General features: G+C 39.5%; 1 protein-coding gene across 5 annotated transcripts in view; it reads right to left on the reverse strand.

Annotated features, from left to right (window-relative positions):
- The window catches only part of TENM1 (teneurin transmembrane protein 1), a 502103-nt gene that overhangs the window by 212465 nt on the left and 263982 nt on the right, over nt 1-25656 (reverse strand). For all 5 annotated transcript variants that reach the window (XM_054040281.1, XM_054040280.1, XM_054040278.1 and 2 more), the window contains exon 4: nt 11931-12171. In XM_054040281.1, coding sequence (XP_053896256.1) covers nt 11931-12171 — 241 coding nt within the window. The remainder of the gene's footprint in view (nt 1-11930; nt 12172-25656) is intronic.

Below are 25656 nucleotides of genomic sequence, written 5' to 3' on the forward strand. Positions count from 1 at the left end.
AGTCTCTATGTTCATTTGTCTATTTAATACATTCTCTCTCTCATTTCCATTAAAATGGCTAATTTTTGTAAGAGAAAAACACACAGTAAAGGACAGAGTTGAAAACATTCCACTGCTAAAGTTGGAGAAAATAGGAATGCAAGAGAAACCTTGCACTACAATGTCCAAAGATTAGTCTGCGTTGCACATAGGAAATATAAAAGTCAAGTACATAATTAAATGGGTACACAACTACACTTGCACATACTTTCAATAGCAAAACAAACTACGGAATGTCTGAATAACACCACATCTGGGAAGTCCTAAGCATTTCAATTCATTTTCAACTCACTCATCTAATCGTATCCCCAAATGTAAGCGTGGTTGTCATAGTAATTCTGAGCTAGGTGCCACCAAGAGTGGTGAAGGGGAGGTGGGGGTACACAGCTGCTGAGCTTACAAGACGGAATTCTCTTTGACACTGTCAGAATACCTTCTTCAGGTTCCCCTAAACCTCACAGAGAGGCAGCTACAGCGGATTTGGAGAGGTTCCAATATACTTGCCCTTCTGTTCTGGTTAGCATGGATTAAAGGCAGAGCTATGGGCTCACTGGTTGCGTCTATACTTGCAGGTAGGGATGTGATTCCCAGCTCGTGTAGACACACTCATGCTAGATCTCATCGAGCTACCACACTCAACAAACAGTGTACTTGTTGTAGCACAGGCAGCTGTGAGCAGAGGCATGGGCTATCTATCCCTAGAGCAAACCCACCTGAATCTCGTGGGTATGTACTTGGGTGAAGGGGCTACCCATGCTACCATGGCTATACTTCTATTTTTATCATGCTAACTCGATGAGAGCTAGCCCAAGTACATTTACATAAGCTGGGAATTATACCCCTAGCCTGTAGTGCACGCATAACCTTTGAGGTTTTGGGCATAATCTGAATAATTTAATTCTAGAAATCTGAATTTAGATTACCATAGTGGTTTTCAGATATCACTGTTATAGGAGCAGTACAAGAACCTAAACAGAATATAGTTGAAATACACCTGGCTTTACAATAAATCACCAGTAAAAATGGATTTGCTGCCATATTAGTTTTTAACAGATATTTGCCTATATCACAAAACCACCTTGTATTTTGGCACAAATATACTGTGGCCATACTACTATTTTTAGCACGCTAATTTGATGACAGCAATCGTGACTATGTCTATGCGAGCTGGGAATCACACCCTGAGCTCCAAGTATAGATATAGATATAGTTACCTGCCCCTTTTCAGACACCCACCTCACGCAAGGGCACAAAGATGAAGCACAGATTGTACTCGTCAATAATATTCTGGCCAGTCCTTGTAGAGAAGCTACCCAGAATACAGCTCTTGGCTTGTAAAGCACTTCTCTACCCCCAACAAGGGGATACCAGTGGTGCTATACCATGTATCAACAACAAACCTAAACTATAGCAAAAACGTAATGAAACCCACTCTCTTACAAAAAACAAATACAAGTGAAAAAAGACTCATTTTTTAAATGCACAGGACCAGATGCTACCCTGAATTATATCCATTGCAGCACTGTTCCCCATTCTGTCTTATGCATAAATACTGCTGGAGTAAGAATGCATATGGGTGAAGGGGAAGGGAACAAGTGGTCATGCGAAGTTTTCTCTAATTTGTCACTTAATCTGATATCATTTTTACATATACAAGTGAGATAATTTTTAAATGTCCATGATTCAACTGTATAATCTGTTAGGAACATACCTGCATGCAAAACATAGGCATTTCAAATTGGACTGGTCTCTTAAATTGCTCTTATAAAAATGTTTCCTTTTATATTTATCTTTACTTTACATATTCTTTGAAAATTTAGCCCTGTAAACCTGTGGATATGCTAGGATGTGTAAATAGTCTTCTGTGTTACCCATTTATCGTGTATTATAAAATACAACAAAGAGCAATGTGCTTCTGATTCATGTGTTTGAATTTCTGACAGCCTATGCAAGCTTTTTCTGTTAACCTTGTGACCGCACCTCAAGACTCTGACACAGAAATCTGGGACAACAATTATATAAATGCAGGACAAATAGCCAATATCAATCAAGAATAGGCTCTAATAAGGGCAGTGTCAGAAATACAATATTAAGTCAAAGTCTAATTTATAGCCTTCATTGGCCATATAGTGAAGAAGCAGCCAAGAAAAAAGCCATATAGGAGACAGTTGAAGTCAGTCTTGAAAATATCAGTGTGTGTTTTATTATAATGGTATTTGGCAATATATTACTACTGTTAAAGCAGCTTATGTGTTTCTATTCTAAAATGATTTTCTGTGGTTTATACATTACATTCATCATAATATTGGCAGGTCTCAGTGTAATGGATGGTTTAAGAAAGAATCCAGTGGGAGTTCCCAGTAACCCTATGGGCTGCTTGGCACAGGCCCCAAGCACAGCACTACATGGTGAGGGGGTATGCCCCCATGTGTCACATACCATGTGGCTTCCCATATCTCATCTCTCCTACTTCCTGTGTGGAAGAGAGGAATGGGCTGGGACTTGGGTTTCCAGCCAGGGTCCCTGGGTTGGCCTGATAGTACAGAGGGGGCATTGTCTTCATACCAACCCTCAGGTTTGTAGAACCCGGAGCCATTGTTGCCCAGTTGAAATCCACTGGAAAGCCCTGAAGGTGGTCTGGTAAGTGATTCCCCATTGGTTAAAAGTTTTAATAAAGTTTCAGCCTCCAAATTCAACCATACTATGATGTATGTGTTATTGTTTCCATATCTGCATTAGTGTGAGGTTTTGATCATGCCAAAATGTAAGAACCTAAAGTTTGCTGCCCACAAATGTAGTTTAAATAAGCAGAGTTGAGGCAAGGGCCACTTTGAAAATGTTGCATACTGTATCTATATATTGAGTAAAACTATTGTAACATTTTAGCAGGGTGTGAAGATTTTCAGTTCACTAAGGCCTTTGTGTTATGCTTCTAATTGAGTATATTGTAATGTTTATACTGTAGTTAGATTGATCAATAACTGGTAAGCAGTGGGAAAATCATATCTATCTAGAAGCTGGAATTTCAATTTTTTCATATTCCATGTTTTTAATCTTCACCTCTAGAGAGATTAATTTATTCCTTTGCCCGTTTACATCAACAGACTGCATTTGCCTATATGACATAGTAAAGTCAGCATGAGACTGGGGGTCAAGAACTTCTGAGTTCTAATCCCAGGTCTGTCACTGACCAAGAGACCGATCCAATTATCATTAAAGTTAATACAAGTGATTTGATTGGCTTCAAAAGTAGCGGGAGTGGGCCATTACCGAGTAGCCTTGATAACTTAGGCCTTGTCTACACTGGCAAGTTACTGTGCAGTAAAGCAGCTTTCTGCGGTGTAACTCCGGAGGTGTACACACTGCCAAGCCACTTGGTGCACAGAAACTCCTCAGTTGCAGCATTGCAAAAAATTCACCTTGACGAGACTCATAAGCCTTAAAGCGCAGAGGGTCCAGCGCTGTATTGGCAGTGTAAACACATTACAGTGCAGAAAGCAATCAACTGGCCTTCAGAAATGTCCCATAATCCCTCAAGTGGCCGCTCTGCTCGCTGTTTTGAACTCGGCTGTCCTGGAGACATGCGCCCCTCTCCCGTCAAATCTCAGTTTCTGACAGCCCTTGTATGCTGTGCTTTGGGACACAAAGCAAACCATTAATGTGGAATGCTCGTGCCGTTGAACACAGAGGCAGGGTGTGTGTGTGTGTGTGTGTGTGTGTGTGTGTGCGCTGTGCAGAGAGCTGGGGAGGGAGACGGGGGGCGGAGGGGGCTGATGTCCGGGTTTCCCTCTCCCACTCCCTCAGGGCTGGTTGCTTCCTGCCGCTGTCTGAATTTACAAGACAGCATGCTGACACACTCTCTGTCCTCCCAAACACACTGTCTTTCCCCCTGCCCCCATACACACACACACTCCCTGTCACACACTCTGCCGTCTCCTCCCCTTCAATTGAAAGGCAGTTGGCAATGTAGTAGGATGTCATTGGAACAATGGGATTGGGAAACCTGCATCATGTAACACTGTGCCTGCCCCATGAGGCATTGCAAACCCTTCCCAAAGCACCCAGTTGCACCGTGGGATAGCTACCACAATGCACGGCTCTCTTTGCTGTTGCAAGAGCTGCTAATGTGGATGTGTTCCACCATCACAAGGAGCACAGTGTGGACACGCAACAGCGGTTTTATTCCAGTGATTTAATAAAAGTGGTATAACTTGTTGTGCAGAAACTTGCCAGTGTAGACATACTCTAAGTCACCCTCTTTTCACCACTTGATTTAAGCCCTGATCTAACCCTCACACTGAAGTCAATGGCAGTCTCTCTATTGACTTCAACAAGAGTTGGAATAGGCCATTAAAATCTCTGCCTCATAAGCTATACAGCTGTTGTAGTTCAGTTTGTAAATAAATGAAAATCATAACAGTTTATCTTACTTAGAATCCACTAATACTTGAGAGGGGCCAGGTCCAAAATACTCCTAGATATGTCCCCAAATATCCACATACTCAAAAGGTATAGCCAACAGCCATGCTGCAATGTAACTGTTGCAAATATCACTTTCAGATAACTATGCTTGCAAGGGATACACCACAGCATGTAGCTAAATAGAATTTTACTTTCCAAATATTTCAAGGGGCTACATATTTTCTGGGAATGATTTCCAAAACATCCTACTGCCCCAAGCTATATCAAGCAGTGTAGATATAGGAAATTTTGCCTATCTATACTATGAACCTCTATATGTGATGCTTCTGTTCTCCAAACCAATTCAAACCCTCTGCATTTAATCTGGCTTCACTCTTTTCCCTTCTAAAATAACATTTATTTTGTTTGTTTCTAGTTTAGCAAATAAGCTTTATGGAAGGCTGCCAGGCCTACTGGGCCACTAGCTATTATACAAAAACTGAATATTTTTACCCTGGTTTCTGACTTTATATGCATTACATTAAATGAATTAATGAGGGGACAGAACCTAGAATATGATGTTAGATTCAGACAGGATTAAAATACCTATACATCCAAAATATTTATCACGATGTTCCAGTGGAGCTGCAACTTGACCCTCTCCCAAATTAAAAATGCTGTGGGGTATATGAACAATTTAAAATGTTTTCATCCATAGTGACTGGATTCTAAATTATTCAAGAGAAGAAGGAACCTCAAGTGCCATAGCGGGAGACATTAAAATTGTATCTCATTGTAGATGACAAATGTTTATATTTTTATTTCCATAATACAAGGTTTGTTCCTGCATTGCTAAATTGAGGATTGTATTTAAAGCCATTTTATTTTAAGTTGAGGGTCAAATTTTCAGCCTCACATTTTTTTAACAATTCAGAAATTTGAATTGTTCAGATCCTATCTTCTGCACAGTGACAATATATGGAACTTTCAGAATGAGTTTCTAACCCTTGTCATGACTTTTCTTTTAAATATGATCTCTAGGGAGGTTAGATTTATTGTTTAATTAGATAGAAAATGACAAAATACAAGAGACATGTCAGAGTAACAGATATTGAACAATGTGGTTTAAAAGAAAGCTCATAAGAAATGAAATCACTCTACATTTATTTTCAGAATAATAAAGAGTAAGTTAATTTTAACTCAAGAGTAGGCTTCTTTTACAAATAATTTATTAACTAAGGATATTGTCTAGATAGTAATTGTTTCCCTATCTGCTGATTCATGAGTACTCTACACTCTACAGCTCCCATATAGGCTGCTCCACATACCCTGGAGAAGACTCTGTGATTTTTATTTTCACTTTATGCAACCATCCAAACCTGTTCCTTTACTTACAGGGTCAGTGGTGGTTCCACCCAATAAGACTCATAACAACACTGATGGAGAACTCAGTCAACAGTGGATTCCCTAGTGTTCAAAAGAAGTGGTTCTACCCTGTCTGCATGACAGCCAGTCAGCCACAAAAGAGTTTTTAAAATTGTTACTATCTTGGCTGAACTCAAGAACAGAACTCAGGCAAACAGTAGTAATGGGACTTCAACAAACTAGATTCTTTCCTCCTGGAGCAACAATCAGTGTAGACTGAGGAGATGACAAAAGCAACTCTCTTATTTTGGGACCATCTCACTTGGGCTTTCAGGGGCAGGATCCATACCCTGCTCACATCCAGTGATCAAGGATAAAAAGGCACACTAGGTTTTCATCTCCCCAACAATTCTGCAACTTTCAAGCACGGAGCAGAGATTTCTTGATTTCAGCCTTGAACACTAGTCCAGATTAACCCGGCCACCGAGACCACAGACAGCTTTCTGGGGTTTAGAGGGCCACATTCGTGCTCCTCTGATTAGGGAAAATTCTGTTTGTTTATATACACACACTTAAATAAGAAGGTGGCAGTATAATCATAATTGAAAAACATCCTGGTAAGTGATAGTCATCAGTTTTCCAGCGTAACTAGACTACATCATAAACAAGATGGTATCCTTAGAAAAAACAGAAATGTATGGATCCTATAATGTTTCTGAGCATTGGTTCTGTCTATTATGAACAGTATAGTCTTTAAGGTGCCACCAGACTCTTTGTTGTTTTTGTAGATACAGACTAACACGGCTACCCCCTGATACTAGTATAGAGATGGGGCTTGACTACATGGTTAGTTAGAGCACAGCAAGTTAGAGTGTAAATTTACAGTGCACTAGCTTGCAGCACACTAAGTCACCATGTGGACCTTGCTTGAAAACTTTTAGTGCACAGTAGCAGGGTCCACATGGTGACTTAGTGCATGGCAGACCAGTTTGCTGCAGATTCACATCCTAGCTGCCATGCACTAGGTCTCTCCATGTAGACAAGCATTAGAGTCTAACATAGAATCATAGAAGATTAGGGATGGAAGAGACCTCAGGAGGTCATCAGACCTCTGCTCAAAGAATCCCCACATTTGGAGAGTTTAGAAACAAATCCAAACTTTAGTGCTTAAATGTATTGCTAATTAGACAATAGCTAAAAATCACATGCGACTTGAACCCCAAGTGCCTCCCCTATTTTCCTAACATTTTTAAGTTACGTATATGAATTAATGATAACTGAATCTCAGGTGCATGGCCTGATACCTCAATGCCCTCTTTAGAGGGGTTATTACCAGGATGCCAATGCTACTAAAATGAAGTTTTCTTTGCCACAGTACCTTGGGCATACACAGTACACTGAAGTTGATTTCAGTCCACTCAGCATCTTATTGCTAATGTGCTAAATGGGTTAGAGGAACTAGAATGAAAATTAATAAAAAAATGAACGAATAAGCAAACATGTAAAACACTTTAGTGCAAAATACAGAAATGAAAATAAACACTTTGGGGGGAAATCAAAGTTAAAAAAGGTTTGTTGCTTTTAACAGCAAATTAATGAAAGTTATTGTGAATCTAGTCTCTTGGAAAACAAGTGCAAAGTTGTACTCAAAATAAGCACATTCAAAGCTTGATCTGACTTATCTATGAAAAGGGCACCATAGCATAACACAGAAAGGACTAAGATTAGTATTACAGTTAGAAACAACATTTTAAAATGCCATTTTTCCATCTTACATTGGAGCTGACTGAAATAAAGGCATAGTGAAGTACATGGAAAACACAGCAAGAAGTGGAATACATACAATAATATTGATATAAGAGGGCACAGAAGAGAGGGGAAATATGCTTTACTGCATTGTCTGAGTTTAAAATGTACCCTATAAAAAGCAGTAAGCCACATTCAGATGGGGATGTCAAAATTAATGACAATATATGGCACTGTAAATCAGAAGATTTGAAAGTTTAGAGCAAAGTATCTATCAATCCTGAAAAACATAATTATTTTAGAGGGAAGGAAGGGAATAGGCAATAGATTGTGCTTACTTTATCCTGGGGGAGAAAAATCAATTATGTAAGAGGCCAATAATATTATGCTGCTAAAAGAGAGAATTAATGGTACCTGTGTTTTATGTTATGCGAGATCTTTGCAGTCTTTTGTTGAAAATATTTACAAATTATGATCTATGTGTTGCAATGAAATTAATGCATGTTCATAAGTCATTTTAATAGTAAATAAGTTGTTCTCAGTACTGTATGTGAACACATATTATGCAATTGTATATAGGCACATATATCACTTTCTTGGATGGATATAACTCAGTCAATTGGCAGTCCAACCTGCTGGACCCTTTGCAGATTCACTTTTCCTTCTATTTCTTTGTCAGCAGCTTCTCTCATACCTCCTTCACTAAAATGTCCTATATGTACTTGACTTTTTTTTTTTGTCTTTTGAGTTTATTTTAATCCAAAATGGCTCATGGTTGGGGAAAATATTTCCCTATCACATTAATTAATACAGGAGAAGGGATGGTCCTGTTATTAAGGTATGGGACCTGGCAGATCTGAACTCCATTTCTGGCTCTGCCAAAGACTTCTTGTGTGAACTTGGGCAAGTAACTTCACCTGTCTGTGCCTCAATCTATCCATCCAGGAAACTGAGATGACAACTCATCCCTGCATGGAGATGTAGTGAGGATTAATTCATTTATATTTATCCTTAGTCAGAAGCAAGTATTAGTAAAATTTCTGTTTTGCCTTGTTATATAAGATATAATAAATACAATATGTTACAATAGAGAAACAGTTCTAAAATATACTGTTTCATTACCCAGTCTTTTAGGTCTGACCTTTTCAATTCAATCAGATCTTCAAAGTCTAATTACATAAGAGCATGTTTCTAATCTCAATATGGTAAATATATTTTTAGAATTATGGAATTTTCCTTCATGTAAATGTGAAATATTACATATCTGCCACTATGGGTAGGCTGAGAAGCTTGCTCTATTTCTGATTATCTGTAGTAAACAGGATTTATAGGCCACATGATTAGTTCTCGGAAGTCTTTTCCTGTACGAAAAAAATCTCTAAATCTATGTGGCTATAGCTAGATTGTGCAAACCCTGGTGAGGTTTAAGGATTAACATGAGATATTATTGGATGTAAGTACTGAACATGTGCATTCTGATTTTTCTCCAGTTATTAAGTTAGGGCATAAATTAATGTCTCTAAATCTACTCTTCAATTGCAAATGTTCTAAAAAAAAAATCTGCTTATGCATATTAGGTAGATTTGAGTACTATTAGACAAGAAAGATTTAGCACTGAAATACAGCTGCCATTGCCATATTTTTTGTATTTTCTAAGACTATTTTTAATTGTAGTGTGTGTGTGAGGGGGGCGGGGGGGAGCAGGGAAGAGAACCTGGAGATTTAACCATTTCATTTTCTTGTCCCATCTGATCACCCCATGGGGAAGGGGAAAAAGCATCTCTTTTCTCTAAGGCGGTGTTGTGTGATCTAGGCCTTTTTTGACTGATGTCCACAGAGCTATAACTTACAACTTCATTCATGGACATATTTTTGTCCCCAAATAATTCCAGATTAATCCCAAAAAATAGCTGGGCAGCCACCAAGAGGTTCCTCAGAGGTTGCAGACTCAGAAGACACTGGAAATCAACAAAGACAGCCACTACCAACACCTTGGGCTGCAAGTGTTGAATGTGGAAAGCTCCCAGGCTCTGCCACTCAAGGAAAAGGAGTCCACAGGTTGTTCTCCATCATGAATCTCCAATACAGAGCATGGCATTGTCATCAAGTAACCAATCAATCACTTACACTTAGACTGTATAGTACCATTGATGAGAATATTTCATAGTCAATTTAAGTCTGTAAAATTCATGAAAATCATGGAAAATGACGGCAGTTGAAAAGGGAGCACAGTTAAATTACCAAAGATCTGCCCCCAAATAGGGAATTCTGGAGAGGAAACAATGAGCTATTATGATGTAGGAAGGTTACATGAAACCTGATCAGTGCCTGTTGAAGCCAATGGAAGAGTTCCCATTGTGTTCGTGAGGCACTGGATCAGGCCAATAAGCAATATAATATCAGTGAAATATTAAACACCAGTCTTTGTGTCATAGAAACCACTGGAGATCTTTCATCCTGAAAATAATGTAATCAGAAATTCTGATCCCAACCATCTATTGTATTTTGAATTTTTAAAAATTATTATCTACACAGTAATGGAATCATATTGGAAAGTTACAGGTACATGTTCTGAGTACTTGAAATGTACATATTTTGGAGGTATGTGCTCCAATTATTTTCTGCAGTTTTTCCTTGACTTATTACTCTTGAATTATTTCAGAGTAAACCAAATATGCTTTTTCTGGCCTCAGCTTTTATATAAAACCCTATATTATGAAATTCTGTTAAGGACGTCACATATAATTTAAAGATGATATCTTGCCTGGTTATAGGAGGTATGTGGGTGAAATCTGGGCAAACATGGTTAAATGTAAATTTCAAATGGAAGCATCAGAAAAATATCACGGGGACCATATTATGTATTAATTTTAAAATAGTCATTTTCTGACCAAAAATGTAAGTTGTGCATTCATCTGATGAGTTGACATACCCCTTAATTCCTTGCCTGGCATTCATTTTTCAAGCAAATAACATACTGAAGTCTTAACTCAGAAAGTAATAATGATGAAAATTAAATCAGCCCTTCCGTTCATTTCAAATTCACACCCTTTCAGAAGGGAGTAACTTATTCAAAGTGACACTGGTATATTGTAGCAGCCAACTTATATAAAGAAGTATGTTGCATATTTTATTCTGAGTCAAGCCAAAACAATTTCATCTCATTGCAAGACCACCAAATTTTTCCCTCGGATAATAGTTAAATAATTGCACATGTATGTTTGAAAGGAAAATGCTTTTGTGAAAGTACCTGTTATATTAACTAGTGAGTGTTAGATTTGTGTGAAATTCATCAATTTCAGTACATGTGGGGAAAACTGAACACTTCTTAGTGTTTTGAACAAACCTGAAAACCAAATGTAAGCACCTGCCAAGACTACTCAAGTTCAGACCCACAATGTTCCATGTGGGGAAGGAGAAGCTTGTGCAAAACTCAGTAACTAATTTACTCAAAAGGTCTGAAAGATGGCCCAAGTTTCAGGTTGATAACTAGACAGGTCTTGAAAGGTTGGCACAGCTCTAATTAATGGCCATAAAATTAACTATTCAGATTACATCAACAGCTTTCAGCCAAAAAAGTCAAGGATAGCCATGCATTCACCTCAGGAGACAGAATTTGTCTCTCTACATTACAGATTCTTTCCAAATTGGAAATGTATTTTATTCAGATTATCATTTTGCAGACTATATTATTCAAGTAAATTATCCAAAGCTCAATCCTTGACTTCAATATTTGTTTTTTGAGGCAGTAAGGCTTCCATAATCAGGCCTCAGATCATCAACTGAATGTAATGTTGATTCTATAATCATTTCTGAAACCTCAAGCCATTTTGGCCTTCTTTTGCTTATAAGTATCTGAAGACATCCTGGATGTTTATGTACAATGATAATTTCTTGGAGATTGTTTCACACTTGGGATTTATCAGGAGGCCAAAGACTGCAGACTGAATGCTTTCAGATCCTATGGAGTGCAGTGATTCCCTGAGGCATGGCCTCCATGGGGAGTTTCTTTGATGCTTCTAAGGCAAAATGCCTTCTTCCACACAAAATGGGGCTGCATAAGTGCACAGATGTGTGCATGCAAATCTACAACTAATAAGCACAGAATGCACACTTCTTGAACACGTCTTTGGAGTTCAATTACCCCTCCCCACAACACTTTTCAAAATGTGCTTTTCTGAGCATTAATGATCTAGGTTAACTAATAACATGATGATGATAATAATGCTTCTGATACCATGGCTTCACATCAAAAAGCTTTGTGTGTCCTGAACTACAAAGCCATTCTTTCTCTCACTACTATTATTTTCTCATCTCATCCTCAGACCAACCCCCCTTTTTAAAAACTCTTAAGAATAGTAGACTCCGTTTATATATACCTTGTCTCCAATGGTATATTACTATTCAAGACCCAGCTGTTATGCAGATGTACGGAATCTTGCGTACTGGTTGGAGGGGTTTGAGCAGCTGGACTGGGCTGACTGCGGGTGGTCATTGATCTTTTCTGGAGAGAATCTGCTGTTGGAGGTGGTTTTCTGCTGCAGGTGCATGCATGTGGTGGTGGTGGAGGGGGTGGGAGTGGTCTGAATGTGAACTGGTTACGTGGGCTGCCCGGTATATCTAAAAAAAACAAACCAGAAAGAAAAGACAAACAAATCCATAGAGTTACTATTTTAAACAGCAATCAGAAAAGCATGGTATTATATTTAACAGGATTACAGTATTGTGTAGTAGAGGTTAAATTTCAGGCTGTCTGTAAAATGTTATTGTAACATATGAATTCATTTAAAATCCTCTTATGAAATAAAGAATATTCACAGATTTGAATTTGTATGTAAATTCTTCAGTGCTGCGGTGGTTAAAATAAATGAAGCAGCACTCACGTAATTTGTCATAGCATTTTTTTGAACAAATAAATCAGAGTGACATTGAGTTACAGCACAGAAACCATCTGATTTCATCAGCTGTAAATCCCATTTAGGAAAATACCTGTGAAAGAAACAGACAGGTTACAAGAATAAACATCCTGCACTTCAAATCAAAACAGAGAATAATTCAATCAAGCCCTCTTCAAAACCACTAAGTAATAAACATCTCCCATGAAATAAGGTTAACAGATTTACACTACTATGTTAATATATTTGTCAGTTAGGCCTGGGAAAAGGTTCTAGCAGAGACTGTCAGTGAGGCAATAATGACACACACCTGGAGAGAAGGTTCTGTGGTATTAAAAGCAGAGGAGCTGGCAGTCAACATCAGACCAGACTGTAAAGTGAATGCAGCTCTTAGTAGGAGCTTTAAGGAAAGGCTGTTGTGTTTGCATAATCACTGTTTTGTTACTTGCCAGTACTGTTGTTGCCCAAGACAATTTAGGAGTGTCCTCCTGCTGTTGCTGCTACCTTGAAGACACTAAGCACTTGTTTCTACTGTTCACTCAGGAGAGACTCCAAAATCTATTATGCAGGAGCAAGAGAGCCAGGGGAAAAATTATGAGCAGCTGAGCAAGGAAATCCCTCAGAGACAGCGTGAAGATGCTACCATTACTTTTTAAGGATTGCTGTAACTATTGCTTTACTAACAAATAGCTGACAACATCTGAATACATTGCTGCCAGTGAACTGTCATGCTATTGACAGGAAAGACCTCCAGCCCCTAAACTGGTGGCTCACATTTGCTAATATTCTTGCTGCCAGGAAACTTCTCACCCTTCCACAGAGTGTAACTAACTTTTAAGTAATACATTACTAACCCTTAAGCTTTGAAGACTTCAGTCTTTGTGTTTGCATCATATTTGCCACAATGAAACCTGCCAGTTTTTGCATCCTATTTTCATACACACTTGTACACACACAGTCAGGCTGACTGGTATGGAGAGTTTCCAAGTGTTCTTCAGAAAGGAAAGGGAAGAGCTCTCATGGCTTTAGGCCCTGAAATGTCCCATTCTAGGAGCCTGTCTTAGACACACATGTGCCAAGGGCAATGCACTTCCTATGGGAAACATTTTACCTCCATGTTACACATTGCCACCCACAAGATAGAATCTTTTGCAAATTTCAGTTTGCATGATAGCAATCAGATCAGGAATGGAAATGTGGCCGGAGCTGGTATGAAACAGTTATAATGACCTTAGGGACAGTTACCAGGCAGCAGTGATCCAACAAGTTAAACTTCCTCCTGCAATGGGAAGTTCTGGAGTCTACTGCCTCTTCTTTCTCACAGCTAACTGCACAGTCACTTCTAGTGTAAGCTTTCCCAGATGGTGGGGCACAGCCCAGAAATTGGCTTTGAGGGGATTGCCTCATACTGACTGAGAAACCTCCATTGCCCACAGGGAAAAATAAGTCACTGACCTCCAGTGGAGCCCAAACAAGCACCTCTCTTCAACTTCCCCAACTGCTTCCGCTGCTCTGTCCCCTCCCTATGCTAACCCAATCCCACAGCTGCTCTCACTCTTCCCAGACAGCCCAATTTAAATTCTCTGTTTCAATATGCAATTCCTCTGTAGGCTCAGTGCTTGTGGCACTCCCTGTGAGTGTGGAATGTATGCTGTATGTGTTTGTTATACAGTAACTTCTTTTGGTTGTTGTTTCCAAGGGTTTTTATTTTCATACCAGTATCTCATTCTAGCAAGGCTACTTAGGGTGGAATTCTGATGATCCCCAGATCCCTGGAAGGAACTACCTTTGTGCTTCATTTTCAGCAAGTATTTTGTTAGGAGCTGTGACTGATGCATTGTCTTCATGCTGGAAGGTGAATGGTCTTTTCTGAATAGTGACAGCTGGTTTAGATGGCAGGTGACAAATGGCATCAATTTCTTAATGACACACAATGCTAATCCCAACCAGAGGAGCAAGAGCCAGTGTCGGGAGTCAAGCCAAGAGTCAGAGCCAGAGTCAAAGGCCAGGGGCAGGGATCCGGAGCAAGGAAGGAAGGCAAGAATCAGGAACAGGTCAGGAAAGCAGGAACTAGGGACAAGTCATGAAGGTAGGGCTCAGGTGTCAAGCATGAAGGCAGGGTCCAATGTAGCAGCCACATAGGAATTCACCTAGTTGCATGGACAACTTCCTGTCTCTCTTTCTGGCTTAAATAGTGTACCTTGGCCCAATCAAGGACTCTGGAGTTCCTCCTGTCAGGTTCCTGCTGGTAGTACCTTTAGTGGAGTGTAAGGACTTAGGGATCACAGTTCTACAGTCCCTAGTAGAGCTGTTGGGTGGCATTGTGGATGTGGCAGCAGCCTGGAAGCCTGTGGGCACCTGTGGAGGATTTGCCCCTACAGTATTAGGATTCAAAATGTACTTGTGCATCATATTCCATGGGGGATCCTCACAGCTAGTTTATATATATCAGAAAACAATTCCTAAGCATCTTAGAAAATTGGAGACGTCAGTAAATTAAATCACTCAAGACAGCAGTCCACAGCACTTACATAATCTACTAAAACACTTCATATAATAATTAATCTTAGTAAATCTGATATCCTGGTATCAAAGAATTAGAGGCTTCCAAAATTTTAGACACAACCCATTTCTGTGGTGGGCCATTCCCATCCTTCCCAGTAATTGATCAAAGCCATTCCCTTATTTTGCCTTGTCATAATCGAACATTCACTCCAGAGAAAGTTTGTTGGGTTGCCGCTTATCCCATAATTTGCATGACAGCCCAGAATTTATGTACCTGATCTCTGCCATCCCTAAGAGTCAAAATCTTCAGGACATTCACAAATTGAGGCTTCCTAATTGCCATAAGCCTGGCTATAGCCATTTCAATAAAGGGACACATTTTGGAGGAATCAGGATGGCTCTGGACAAAGCACCAGCTTTAACAATTAGAAATTGTTCAATTCATGCTTCTAAACCCAGTCAATTAGGTAGCCTCTCTCTATTCACTTCCATGATTAAGTGCTCGCAGTGTGTTTGGCTGTGTACAGACACAAGGAGACAGGGCCTCTTTCCTAAGGAGGTTACAATCAAAGGTAAAGGGGTCTCATCTTAAGAGGTACTGAGTGCTTGAAGACGCAGTAACTGCTAAGACCTGGCATGGCTCCTTCTAAAGGTGATGAGTGGAAGAACTGTAGGATCCATATCTAAGTTCCCTCTTAGCTGTGCGGACACACAGCAGACTATCAAGGGCTGTGCAAGTGGGAAGAGGCGCCTCTCCCCTGGCCCCGTGCTGCGGTGGTGAGAGAGGGATGGGGAGAGTCCTCTCTCCCTGCCGCAGCCCCGGGGCAGCCTGCACCCCAAACCCCTCAGCCCCAGCCCCACCCCAGAGCCCACACCCCGAGCCAGAGCCCCCACCCCAACCCTCTGCCCTAGCCCTTAGCCCCCTCTTGCACCCCAAATTCTTCATCACATCCCAGAGCCTGCACCCCCCACCGGAGCCCTCACCCCCCACATCCCAAACCTCTGCCTCAGCCCCGAGCCCACTCCCACACTCCGAACCCCACTGCCCCACTCCCGCTACACATCACCTCCATATTGGTGAACATAACAAAAGTCATTCCGCACGTGGATGTACAAAATATTACAGGGAACATTGATCCACATAGCAATGCATACTCTAGCCCTACTACTTCTCCTTTTGCCTCACTACCACCTACTTCCTCTGCCGGCACACAGATATCTGCCATAGAGCTCAGTTTGTTCCATGCCACATGTAAATTTTATGCTTTGTGGACCCAAAATCCTGTCTATGCTTGTACAATGGTACTGCCCATTTCTGGTGGCATGTGGCGGATAGGAAGAATTTTCCCCAACAATATTAGTACTCAAAATGTACATGTGCACCATATTCCCTGGGGGATTCCACTTTACCGCTGTGGGTGGGAGGAGATTAAACACTATACTTGTCAGCCTTTTGTGTGACTATATCATATAAAACCCTGATTCACAATCTAAGTGGTAGGTTGAGGAGGAGGTGATAAAAAGACAGAAAGATTTAGGAATAGAGCCTCAGCTGGTGTAACTGGTAGAACTTCATTGACTTGAGCTGAAAATCTGGCCTTGAATTTCTAATTAGTTTTTTACAGACTATTTCTAATTTGCTGAAGTTATTTTTATTTTACTTACTTTGAGACTAAGTCTACATCTCATTAACTTTATTTTTATATCACAGAAAAATGTTGCTTGTGATAAAACAATGTTTGTGCCTAAATCTGCATACCAACGATTCCTTAGAGCTCTAAATGCACAGTAGACTGTGCAAACTAACTTCATACAAAATCATTTAAATACCTCAGGAGTAAAATTATGCATAGAAATTTGTCTAAAACCAACAAGCACCTAAAGTGTGTGGGTATGGTATGGGAATTAGCTTAGCTGTGAAGTTGTATCTTCCTGTTATTCTTCACATAATGCTGTCTATCCACTGCAATACCTGTCTTCATTCTTAATTGTTTCTGACAGAATACTGTCAGATATTTTCATTTCTTAGGAAACCGAAAAGTCCATCTATGAAATGTAAATATGGTATACAATTAGTTTTCAATATACTTATTAGCATGATAGAAGTTACTGTTCACCTAAAAACATAACTACAAAATATGTCCTCAGCCCAAAATTCTCAGTTATAATATTTATGCTCAGATCATATTCCCTGTGAAAAAACCTAGAGTAGTTTCCAAGTTCAGGGAAATGCTCTGTGGCCTCATTTGTGTAGCATCATGTGATATAGAAAGAGGTATTTCAAATCTGCCAGCAAGTCCAGCTTCGACCCGGTAGGGTGACTAGTGATGGAAGAACACATTTCAGATATGGGGTGTCGAAGCACTATGTCCCCAAAGAGTTTATTTCTCAGAATTTCTCTCATTTCAGGACGACAAATTCAGGAAATAAAAAAAATCTGTTTTCTGAGAATGTTCCTTTGAGGCTATGCTTGTTTTAACACCTCTTTGTTGTCTTTTGGAGGAACTGTATCTGATCTTGCTATACAAAAAATAAACATTTTCATGTTGCTCTGTGTTAGCCATTCTTGCTTTGCTTACTGCGGTGGTAATTAATTCAGCTTTTTATTTGGAGATATACTTTGAGCTACTTACTCTCCAAGAGTAAGAATCCTGTGATGATAGTATCTTTAAAGAAGGAAAAATTATTTCCTCATAATTCTGCTTCTTTGAAGATAACATCTCATAGGATTCTTTTTTTTTTAAATCAGCGTTTGGGTCTGGTTTAGGGGTGGATTTTTATTACTGTGGTTTGGATCAATCCTATTGGATGGTATTTAGTTAATATCACATGAAAATATATCTATAATCAGAAGCTATATAGCTGAATTGTTATGGAGAAAGGGAAGGGAGGAATAAGAGTCTTTAAAAACATGGATTCTTAACTTCTGCCTAGTGATTCAGCTAGCTGATGTTGTAAAGCAAAGCCAAAGAAATGATGGAGAAGATCACAGAGCATGTTACTGATCTTTTTATCTTGTTGTCGGGGGAGTAGATCCCCTTTAAAATATCATTGTCCCTCACTTGGGTTGTAGGTTGGTTGTAGGGTTTGTACAGGGCAAAGATTTTCAAACATGGCATTGTTTTAGTAGTATAGATTTTCATAATATGCTGTCATTTTTATGGCACGTTTGGACTGCGACGGAGTAATATTCTGAACAACCTGGTTGCCAACCTCAATTCTCTATTATAATGGTTGAACACTGTAAAACTGTAACAGTGATGAGCTCCCAATATTTCAACAAGAAGCTCTATAAAGAATTTCCTCCTTATCTTCTGATAAATCTCACACACCAGGATTGCATGTGCTTGCAGAGAGGAGGGATGAGGGACCATAGCATTTATTTGTGTATCTGTTTACACAAAATGCCTGTAGAGTAAATTGGAGGCAATATACCCCCTGGGGAAATTCCCTGAAAGCACCTGACCCTTGGTAAAATCTGGTATATTCTAAAAGCAAAATATTTCCTCTTTCGAAGCCTTAAAATTAAAAGTAATCTCTGAAAGGGAAGATGCATAAGTACTGAGACTGGTGTAAAAGTCAACCAGAAAGAGAAAGCACCCTGATCTTTTTTTCAATTTGTAGGAGGGTTTGTAAAAAGATGATCCAGTAAACTCAAGGGACCACTCCTCCTCCCCACAAGAACATAATAGAAAGCTATTCCATACATAGTTCATTATTGATTGAAAAATATTTTTGAACAGTTAGTGTAACACACACACCTCCTGGGTGTAGTGCTCTGTCCCATCTAGTGGCACTGTGACTACTTGGAGAGAGAGAGATTAATGAGTTTGCTCTACAGCCTTAGCTAACAACCATATGGCTTTTAGCTCACGCAGGAGAGGCTCATGCATTTAGCTCCAGTTCTCAGGTTTGATCCCACCCAACCATGATCACAGTCTGTCAGTGTTACACTAGGAATTTGGCAGAACTATTTTCATGGCACTTTTGACAGATATTTCATTCTCCATTCTCCATCCATAAAACCAGAAATAGACCAAAAGAAATCTGATGAGGTTCAACAAGTTGAACCAAGATGAGTCCTGCACTTAGGTTGGAAGAATCCCATGCACTGCTAAAGGATGGGGACTGACTGGCTAAACAACAAGAAAAGGACCTGGGAATTACAGTGGATGAGAAGCTGGATACGAGTCAACAGTGTGCCCTGGTTGCCAAAAAGGCTAGCGGTATATTGGGCTGCATTAGTAGGAGCATTGCCAGAAGATCGAGGGAAGTGATTATTCCCCTCTATTGGGCACTGGTGAGGCCACATCTGGAGTACTGCATCCTGTTTTGGGCCCCCCAGTACAGAAAGGATGTGGACAAATTGGAGAGAGTCCAGCAGAGGGCAACAAAAATGATTATGGGGCTGGGGCACATGACTTTCGAGGAGAGGCTGAGGAACCTGGGCTTATTTAGTCTGCAGAAAAGAAGAGTGAGGGGTGATTTGATAGCAGCCTTCAACTACCTGAAGGGGGGTTCCAAAGAGGATGGAGGTAAGCTGTTCTTAGTGGTGGCAGATGGCAGAACAAGGTGCAATGGACTCAAATTGCAGTGGGGGAGGTCTAGGTTGGATATTAAGAAAAACTATTTCACTAGGAGGGTAGTGAAGCACTGGAATGGGTTACCTAGGAAGGTGGTAGAATCTCCATCCTTAGAGGTTTTTACGGCCCAGCTTGACAAAGCCCTGGCTGGGATGATTTAATTGGGGTTGGACTAGTTGACTTCCTGAGGTCTCTTCCAACCCTAATCTTCTATCATTGTATCATTTAGTGACAAGGGAACAGTATCCTGTATTGCTACCCACTGAAGTATGCCAAAGAGAATACATTAAAAAGTAATGAACCTTAAAAGTTTTGCATTTAATCTGTAGTGCTTTGTAAGTATTTTAATTCTTTCCAGATCCTAAATTCATTATTTATTGGTATATTTCTTCACCAAATATGTACTGGTTGAATTTGAATTAGCTTGGAATCCATTATTTAATTAAATAGTATCATATGTTCTGAGAATTTAGTTTTCTATTTAAAAGTTCCCTGGGTATTAAAACTGCTCAGTTAGAATCAGAGCTGCAATAGTTTATCAAGTGGAGATGAATGAGCATCATCAAAATCTTATTTATGAAAATAAAAACACTAGAATGGATAAATATGAAAGAGTACAATGAGGAGAGATCTTAGAGTCACTGCATATTTGGCTAGAAAGACCACAACCAGAGCACTGCACACAACACAGAAAGACATGTAATGAAGAATTGAAAAAGATCAGGTATAGCAAGGACAACAAAGATAAATATTAAGGTGTAAGGCTAGGAGAAGCTTATAGTCCACAGCCTGAACCTGCAATAAGATGGGGGCATCTCATTCAGGATCAGGGCCTAAGATGACAAAATAACAATTAAACATGTGTGCTGGAGACAAACAGTATTGTAGCACTACTTGTTACTGTATTTAGGCCTGATCTTATGAGGGTCTCATAATCGTAACTTATTGAAGTTCTACCATTCAATGAGAGTACATTTTACAAGACATTGTCTGCAAGTTTATGTGTATATGCCCTGTGACCCTACAAAGCCCTTAATTATATGTTGCTCATATCTGAACCCCTTCTATTTCTGCTATATTGTTTTTGGGACAGGATGAGCAGAACAAAAACTAGTACTCCAAATGGGGTCATACAATTGATTTATATATCGACATTATAATATTTTCAATATTATTTTCTATTCCTTTTCTTATACATCTTAACACGTTTTCTTAAACATGCTTTTGTAGAATTTTTGTGTTTGTCTTTTCCTAGTCCTACTACATTGTCAAGCTTTTTGAGTATGAAACACAGAACTCCATCTCAAAGGACGTCTACAAAAGTATAAGCAGTTCTATGCAAAATTAAAACAAATTTATAAGACAATTGGAAGTTTGTAAACTCTATTAATTAAAAGATATCTCACAAACATACAGCATCTAAAGACTCACATATATAATTTCATACCCATTTCTTTATAAAAGAAGGATGAAGCCTACAAATGTCATTATTTAGTGTATCCTACAAATGCAATAATTTACAATTGCACTACAATTAACAGAGGTCTTGTCCCACGTTATTCATTCTCAATAGTAATCAATGAATATAAAATATTGAGAAATATTGCAACAATATAACATCAAAGTAATGATCTACTTCACTTATAAATTCAGTTCGCTATTTTCATACATACCCCATTAAATGTTTTCTTTTAATTCTTAGTGGCAAGTGTACTACAAGAGTTCACTTGTATCCCTTACAAGCTATAGGGTACATCTGAACAGCTTCTAATTTAATTTGTGCGCCATTTTAACACAAGTAGATTTGGAAAAATAAGAATGGTAACCCTTTCCTAATATTCCTGAAAGATTTATTCATGCTGTTTTTCTTCAAAATATTAAAGTCTAACCATATTTACAAATGAAATATGATGGTTTTAAAATGCAGGTTGCAGTTTAATTCTCATTTTAAAGCATCACCGGCTTTTATGATGACCATTGCTCTAGCTATGTAATGTGAAGAATGTGTCCCGTCTACAACCTATTAAGACGTTAAGGATTTCCAAATTATAAATACCATACAATGCCTCCCTTTCTTCAGGATCTTTTCAGTATAAAATGCTAAACTGCATACCATAATCTCTAAATGACTGATATGTGTAAGATTCACGTTACAATTAGCTCGTATAAAAGTATATCCATTCCATACAGAATACCAGTCTAAAACAGAATGGTGGGGTAGAAGTTACAGCACCATAACGAGACTTCAGTCAACAAATATTTTTTTCTGAAGGAAATGCTTTGTGAGTATGGGCTCAATCCTGTTTGTTATTGTATACCTCCTCTGAAACACTAACTGCCCTTGTTTCCCATTGACTTCAACAGCAACTGTGAACAGTACTCAGAGACTCAAGATCAGACTATTTTAAATTTCAGAATATATTGGCTAAATTTCCTTTTGGAGTAACTACTTTAGTGGTGTAACCTGAGCACAGAATTTGACCCATTATTTTCACTCGAAAGACTACAACACTGTAATGATTTCAACTTAGTCATTTTAAAAAAAATGAGTGGCCCCAATCCTTCCAATACTCAAGCATGCATATAACTTTATGCTGAGACACTCCTAAAGTAGTTGCTACTAGTGATGGTTGGATAGATGTTAAACAAAGATCTTTATCAGAAGACATCTCTAACAGTCTTATAACTTCAAAATGTTCCTTTACATCAACCAGAGAGAGACTATGTCGAATCTTCCAGGCAACAAGACTTAGATCTCATAGAAGGTTGTACAGGTTGTGCTGTAGCTTGTTGAAGGCAGAGCTGCTGCTGTCAACAGCGCAGAAGTAAGGATAGCATGGCATGGTATTGCCACCCGTACTTCTGCACTGCTGCCTGCAGAGCTGAGCTTTCAGTCAGCAGCCACCGCTCTCCAGCTGCCCAGCTCTGAAGGCAGTGCAGAAGTAAGGGTGGCAATACCACGGCCCTCCTTAAAATAACCTTGCAACCCCCCTGCAACTCTCTTTTGGGTCAGGATCCCCAATTTGAGAAACACTGATCTCATCAGTGAAATCTGTAGTCTAAAAGCACAAAAAAGACCAGATTTCACGGTCCGTGATGGGTTTTTCATGGCCGTGAATTTGGTAGGGCCCTAATAATAACACCATGTACGATATCATGAAAGTTTTAACTGTTACCATATGGTAACACCCAACGGGCTACAGCTTGGAGCTGCAGGGCTAAACCCTGGAGCCCTGAGCCCTGGTGCCTCCGCAGGGCTGAAACTCTGAGCTGCGGGGCTGATGTCTCAAGCCCCACGACCAGGGGTGCTGGAACAATTTTTATAGTGGGGGTGCTGAGAGCCATTGAAACAAACTGTAAACCCTGTATATAATGGAAACCCCTTCAAGCCAGGGTGCTGCCACACCCCCATCACCCCTAGTTCCAGCACCTATGCCCCCCCACCAGGTGGCTGAAGCCCAAGCCCATACCCTGGGAGTTGGGGTTAAGGTTTTGGCATCAGCTCTGCCCCCACAGACCAGCATGCGAGGGCTCACTCCTTAGTTAGACTCCAGTGAGTCTAATGCCAGCCGTGCAGGTTATGTATCTCTATTTACCTGGGGTAAAGGAACTATTTTAGTAGGAGCAGGACAAGTTACACAGTACAGGGAAAATTGTTGTAAACATAAACATCAGCTTCAAAACAACAAAACCCACAGAGCGCTGATACTGACGTTCCTTCAAGAAGTTCGACCACCATAATGGCTGAAGAACACTGAGGAGGTGACGTGAGTAAGAAACATAAAGCCATTATTAACCTTGGAAAATTTAGGAAATACAAAGATAGCCATTTGAATTTCAGTTTTATTTGTTCTGGAAGTGGAGATATACCTCAACCACAGTGTGTAATTTGTGCACAAGTACTGTCCAATGAATGTTTGAAACCCTCCAAATTACAGAGATATTTAATTACAAAGCATGAAATCTATGAGGATAGGCAATGTTCATTTTTTGAGTGAAAGGCCAAAGAACTGTTTGGTACTAAAGCAGTAATGAAATACCCAACTACTGCGGATAAAAAGCTTTAAGGTCATCCTACTTAGTAGTGCAGAAAATTGCTAAAACAAAAAAAAAAAATCGCATATGAGTGCTGAGACTTTGATAATGACCTGTGTTCTTGAAACAACAAAGGAAGTGTTTGGAGAGGAGAAGGCCAAGGTATGGTCAAAAATACTGATGTCAAATGACACTGTCAAACAACGGACGACTTCTATGTCAGAAGAAGTTTTGCAGTGCATTCCTCAGCTGTATGACAATGATTTGACAATGAATCCATAGACATTTTGAAAATGTCCCATTCCTTGCCTATGTTCAGTATGTGTGGAATAAGGAAATAAAGGAAAACTTTTTGTTTTGAAAGAGCTAAAGACAACAAAGTCAGATGACATATTCAAACTGGTAGATGATTTTATGATCAGAAATCAGCTAGATTAATTGCATCGGGGTCTGCACTGTTGGAGCCAAAGCAATGACTGGAAAGTAGACTGGTGTTGTGCAAAAAATAAAAGCCGTTGCACCTCACGCTATTTGGACACAATGCTTTTTACACTGAGAGGTGCTTGCTGTGAAAGATATTGAACCAAGTCTTCCCAATGTTCTGAACACAGCAGTAACACTCATTAATTTTACTAAATCCAGAGCAACAAACTCCAGGTGTTTTGCTGCATTTTGTGAGGAAGTGGGTGCAGAGCACCATTCCTTGCTCATGCATACATAGGTGAGATGGCTATCACAAGGCAGAATGTTTGCCCATATACTTAATCTCAAGAAAGAGTTATGTACTTTCTTAGCTGATAAGAAACCTGAACTTGCCTAAGTGCTGGAAGAGTATGTGTGGCTGGCAAAACTGGGTTACCTTGCAGACATATTGAGTAAAATGAATAAGCTGAATAAAACCATGCAAGATAGGAATACTAATTTTAGTGCCCTGCATGAAAGAACTGAGGCATTCAAAACAAAACTACAGTTCTGGAAAGTTCATGTCTGTGGGAGTACTACTACTATGTTTGCGCTCTTACATTCTTTCATTCAGGAACAAAACATTGACTTTGACGTAATTAAACCTCAGCTGGCAGTGCATCTGTCTGGTCTGCTTAACAAATTTAATGCTTATTTTCCCGAACTCATAACAGAACAAGCCCCTACACATACATGGACTACAAACCCCTTTAGTGAGAACACTGAAGCTAAACTTCTATCCAAAGTCCTATAAAAACTGTTAGGATAGCTCACTGACATTTCATCAGACAGCTCCCTGAGAACCAGGTTCAGAGAAATGCCGCTGGAGAGATTTTGGTGTGAGTGTTCTGATGAACACCTCACTGCTTCTTCTGCAGCCTTGAAAGTTTTGATTCCCTTTAGAACCATCTACTTATGCGAAGCCGGATTTTCAGCCATGATATCAATGAAAACAAAGTACCGAACCAGGATGAACATTGACCATGACATGCACGTGTGTTTGTCAAAGATACCCCCCACATTTTGACAGAACTGTTGATCAGCACCAGCAACAAGTTTCATGTTGAGTAAATTAAAAAAATCAGCTTTTTTATTTTTCTACCTATATTGTCCTTTTTTATATATGTGTGTGCATTTAACTGTATAACTATCCATTCAATACAGCTTTTAATCTAATGGATATGCAGAAAAAACAGTTGTTATGGCACAGGTGGGCTGTGGAGTTTTTATTGAAAGAAAGAAAAAGGTTGAGAACCCCAGGCAGACTGGGTGCTCTAACCCTCTTAACAGGTTACAGCTTATGATTTAAGCATGTTGTCCAAGTCTGCAAGGACCAGACAGTTACAAGTAGCATGGCAGACACTTCTGATTACTTTAGAGGTCACGAAAATTTGATCGGAAGGTAGTTTATGATTGAAGCAATAGGTAAAAGCTACCATTTGCTATAAAAATAAACATTTCCTCTGTTACTGATGAGTGTGTGTTGAGTGATATTTATTCCAGTTTTGGCCTTCGTGCGACTAAATTCATTAGCTGTGAGGGTTTTTTAAGGAGTTCCATGGGTAATGGAACAGGGCACTATGAATCATCCTGAATAATGTACTGTTCTTAGATCAGTAGTTCAG

Source organism: Malaclemys terrapin, chromosome 9 (assembly GCF_027887155.1).
Source record: "Malaclemys terrapin pileata isolate rMalTer1 chromosome 9, rMalTer1.hap1, whole genome shotgun sequence".
Taxonomy (NCBI): domain Eukaryota; kingdom Metazoa; phylum Chordata; order Testudines; family Emydidae; genus Malaclemys; species Malaclemys terrapin.